General features: G+C 37.8%; 1 protein-coding gene across 1 annotated transcript in view; it reads right to left on the reverse strand.

The window, feature by feature from the left end:
• Positions 1-4915, reverse strand: part of NBEAL1 (neurobeachin-like 1) — a 208658-nt gene that overhangs the window by 54909 nt on the left and 148834 nt on the right. Inside the window, exon 35 of the mRNA XM_012655033.1 lies at positions 2545-2654. Within this exon, the coding sequence (XP_012510487.1) occupies positions 2545-2654 (110 nt within the window). The remainder of the gene's footprint in view (positions 1-2544; positions 2655-4915) is intronic.

The following is a 4915-nucleotide window of genomic DNA, read 5'->3' on the forward strand; positions in this document are numbered from 1 at the left end:
AACACAGTGAGACTCTGTCTCAAAAAAAAAAAAGAAAAGAAAGTGTGGAAGCTTCCACTTTTTCACTTTTGGGGATCCCTGAGCTGCCACGTAAGAAGTCTGGCTACCCAGTCATGGCTACCCCATGTGGAGAGACCACATGGAGAGGAGATATCCTGAGACTACCTGGAGAGGGAGAAAAGTCCAGCAATCTACTCTCTCAATGCAACCTTCAGGTGATTCCAACCTCAGCTGCCAGATGATTACAACTGCATGAGAACCTCAAGCAAGAACTGTCCAATTGAGACCAGTCAACCCACAGAACAGCAAGACATGATAAAATGGCTATATTTTTAAGGCACTGAATTTTGGGATAATTTGTTACACAGCAATACATAATTAAAACACATATTTCTAACATCTTATTAATATTAATAGAGTTGTGAAAGTTGTCAGAATCAGAATGGAGTCACTTAGGCAAAGCCTAACAAAATGGATTGGAGAGGCCATAAAGGAGAGACTCTCATGCACACATGCCTATGATAAAAATTATTACAAGAACTCTGTGAAAACCACAACCTCGCACAAAGGCCACTGTAACCACACACAAAGAATACGTCTGTGAGGACATTTGTCCAGCAACTGACTGTTTAACCTTGGACTGATGTCACCCTTGTTATTAACACATTAAGTGCCATGTGAGTTGTATTTAACTCACGCTAGTTTTGAGCCCGTGGCCTCATGAAGCGTATGTAACTCATACATAACTTCGGGAGCCAGGAGAACTATTTTTGAAGTTGCATATAACTCACACACAGAAAAGAATAAAAAATAACAGATTTTTCATTAAATTAGAAAGGATGGTTTTGTTTTTGAAGTTTTTATTCTATCTTCATAATAAAACACCGGGGCCCCAAGGAAAAGATTTTTTTTTCCTAGCATGGAAGTCAATGTGTTAATCCTTGTGGCCACGGATTACTGTTTCAAAACAATTTAAATAACCTTCCTCATTTTACCTTTAAAACCCTGGTGCCTTCCTTTGCCTCCCTGGGCATATCTTTGGCCACCCTCCCCCACCCCATCTCCTGGTTTGCCAGGGCATGGGTATTACCAGATTGCAATCTATCATTCATTTCTGAACAAGTGGTGCTTTTTTTTTTTTTGAGACAGACAGGGTCTTGCTATGTTGCCCAGGTTGGCCTTGAACTGCTAGGCTCAAGGGATTCTCCTGCCTCAGCCTCCTGAGTAGCTGGGACTATAGGCATGTACCACCGAGCCCAGCTAAACTCATTTTTTTTATAAAGCAGCCTTTTGATTTCAAGATTGTTATATTTAAGAACCAAAGAAGGCAAGAAAAGCTTCCTCTTTTTCTAATGCACCCCTTTTAATAAAAGAACTTGTTCTGTAAAATTTGGCCTTTTGGTCAAAAGGCTGCATGTGGCCTTAAAGTCACACAGGTTCCCCATCCTAGGGAAAAGGACCTGAGAAATTCAGGCTAGTTAATAAGTAGCAGGCTATTTTTCAAAGTTGCTTTATTTTTCTCCAATTCCTTATTCGTATATAGGTTTAATGCTTACAAATATTATAATCTAAGTCTGAATTTTGTAAATTTGACAACTATATACTAATGACAAGGAATATTTCCAAGTATTGACCTAATTGGTTTCAGAGTCTGCCAACATTTCAATTTAGATAGAGAACAAGTGGGCTATCATGGGGAAAAAAAATGGAGCCATCATCATCAACAAGATAGTAACACAATAACAATGTTAAACTAACCCTCACTAGACCTTCAATTCTAAATTAGAAATGTAACTAAAAACTAGTAAGTTTTTTAAAGTGGCATTTAGGATTTAGCTGCCTTTCTTTCTTCTTTTTTTTTTTTTAAAGACAGAGTTTTGTTGTGTTGCCCAGGCTAGCATACAGTGGTGTCATCATAGTTCACTGCAACTTCCAACTCCTGGGCTCAAATGATCTTCCTGACTCAGCCTCCTGAGTAGCTGGGACTATACTCATGCACCACCATGCCCAGCTATTTAAAAAATTTTTTTGTACAGACAGGGTCATGCTATGCTTTTCAGGCTGGTTTTGAACTCCTGGCCTCAAGTGATACTCTTGCCTTCGCCTCCTAAAGTGCTAGGATTACAGGTTTGAGCCACTGTTCCCAGCCTAGGTTTAGCTGTCTTTCTTATCAGAAGCTTAGCAAAATTCTTCAGAAAAAAAGAAAGTGTATTCATCTTGTTAGATTCAAAACAAGTTTGAAAATTGCATAACATCAAACTGTACCAGTTTAGTGATAGATAGTTCCATATATAGCAGGGAGACATCTTACAGAACTGAAATATTTAATATTTTGCTATATACTCATACAACTATATTCTATCACACAAAACAGAAGATTCAGATCCTCAAAATAAATTACTATGTTGTACTTTCTAAAAAGAGCATATATAATAGATGACAAATTAATATGGAAAAATAATTAACAACAGATATACTTTATCCCACCCTCTGGAAAATATTTATCTTATTAATCTGTCTAATTTCTAAACACAAAAACCTTACCAGAGCTTTCCTATGTTTATAGATGAAGTCTTCAGCTGACTTAGCCCATTTCGGGAGAATGACATCATTTACTACTTCTTTGGAAACTTGTAGATGACCCAAGTTAAATTCTAAGACATGTAAAAAGAAAATGTATCAAATCATTTTAGATTTGTGTAAATGAAGTAAAACAAATACAAATGAGGGCACATTCCTAAGCAAAACAGATGTTCTTTTTTCCTTCTTTAATTCTTATCTATTGGAGTACATTCTCTCAGCTTAAAAAGATAAATAAAAATAAAAGTTTTAAATTAGTTATTACAAGGTAAATCAGAATAAGAATTAACTTTTTTTTGTTAAGAAAAGTGGGAGGAACTATAGCTAAAAGCCTCACCTTAATCTGACCAAAATGCGATATTAAGTTTTCTTCTTACACTAAAAATAAATAACATAGCTCCTATAATGGTTAATTTACAAAATACAGCTCTTTAGAGATTTTTGGCATAACTTAAACTCACTCACTGGAAGAGCTGTATTTATCTTCTGGAAGAATAAATAGTACTATTCTAAATAGATACTTGCATAACAAAATTTGCTCATATAGTTAGAACATGGCATTTTGAAAAACTTTCCCCGGTATGAGGTTTTTTGGTTCACATAATGTGGCGTGGGAGGTGGGGGTGGGGAGGGGAGGAATATTAATACAAAAGACCTTCAAAAAAGAAGGCCTTAAAATACCAGGCTTAAAATACCAGCATGCTGTCTTAAAATATCAGTGTGTCCCAAGTTGGAGAGAGGTTTAAATATCATAGAATGACAGCACCCACAGGGTCTTTGGCTTTAAGTTAACCCAATCACTGTGTAGCAGATATTGTTTTTTGCCCACCTGATAGCTGTTCCCCCTTCTTATTTGCTAGCAGAACATTTATCTAGCTATCTATCTATTTTAAAGACAGAGTCTTGGCCAGGCGCGATGGCTCACGCCTGTAATCCCAGCACTCTGGGAGGCTGAGGCAGGCGGATTGTTTGAGCTCAGGAGTTCAAGACCAGCCTGAGCAAGACCAAGACCCCATCTCCACTAAAAATAGAAAGAAACTAATTGGACAACTAAAAATATATAGAAAAAATTAGCCGGGCATGGTGGCGCATGCCTATAGTCCCAGCTACTAGGGAGGCTGAGGCAGGATCGCTTGAGCCCAGGAGTTTGAGGTTGCTGTGAGCTAGGATGACGTCACGGCACTCTAGCCCGGGCAACACAGTGAGACTCTGTCTCAAAAAAAAAAAACAAAGACAGGGTCTTGCTCTGTAGCCTAGGCTGGAGTGCAGAATATTTATTATCTATGTATGTATCTATTTATTTATTTATTTATTAGACAGGGTCTTGCTATCTATCTATTTATCTATCTATTTTAAAGACAGGGTCTTGTTCTGTAGCCTAGGCTGGAGTGCAGAATATTTATTATCTATGTATGTATCTATTTATTTATTTATTTATTAGACAGGGTCTTGCTATCTATCTATTTATCTATCTATTTTAAAGACAGGGTCTTGTTCTGTAGCCTAGGCTGGAGTACAGTGGTGCAATTATATTAATAGCTCATTGTAACCTCAAACTCCTGAGTTCAAGCGACCCTTCCACCTCAGCTTCCCTAAGTGTTGGGATTACAGGTGTGAGCCACCACACCTGGCCCTTTATTTCATTTGAGTATCCATCTCTGCCCTATGTCACGTCCATTCTAGGTGACCTGTTTAGGGTTTTGTATACGATCCAGCTCTGGAGAATGAGCAGAGGTTATGAGAAATAGTTTTTTACTCTTAGGAAAGGACACAACGGATAGTTTCACTTCTTTCTAAGATACTGCTGTATCTGCTTATGTTGCCTAAAACTGCTTCAGTCATTTGTAACTACAAGAGGAACTAGAGAAACTATCATATCTCAGGGGTTTTATTATGGAAAATACTAAAATTTCCTTGTTTGCACAATTTTGATTGGGTTTTATTAATACTTGTTCCTGAAGGCATTCTAACTGATGTATCTGTCTTCTTCCACCCAGCTCCTTTCAAAGAGGCAATGTATAGTTAGAAATGGAATCCATCAGGAGAGTAGTGCTAAGGACAGCAACTGGCTCTGATGAATATCATAAATTGTCAAGTTAAGAGTATCTTAAACTCTGCATCTAAATTTAGTCTGTTCATCCCTCCTTTTCCAGATACCTTTCTTTAGCAGACTCCAGTTCAATGGCTGACTGAGAGTCTAGCATTAGACTCAGTCAATAGATTTACTTGATTTTCTGAAAATCACCAATTCTGCCTGCCTTACTCTGAAAATCAGATGCCCTGCCTCCCACAGCTTGTCCTATAATACATCAAAGGGACATTAAGGGCCGGGCGC

This window comes from Propithecus coquereli, unplaced genomic scaffold (assembly GCF_000956105.1).
Source record: "Propithecus coquereli isolate 6110/MARCELLA unplaced genomic scaffold, Pcoq_1.0 Scaffold113, whole genome shotgun sequence".
Classification (NCBI taxonomy): Eukaryota; Metazoa; Chordata; class Mammalia; order Primates; family Indriidae; genus Propithecus; species Propithecus coquereli.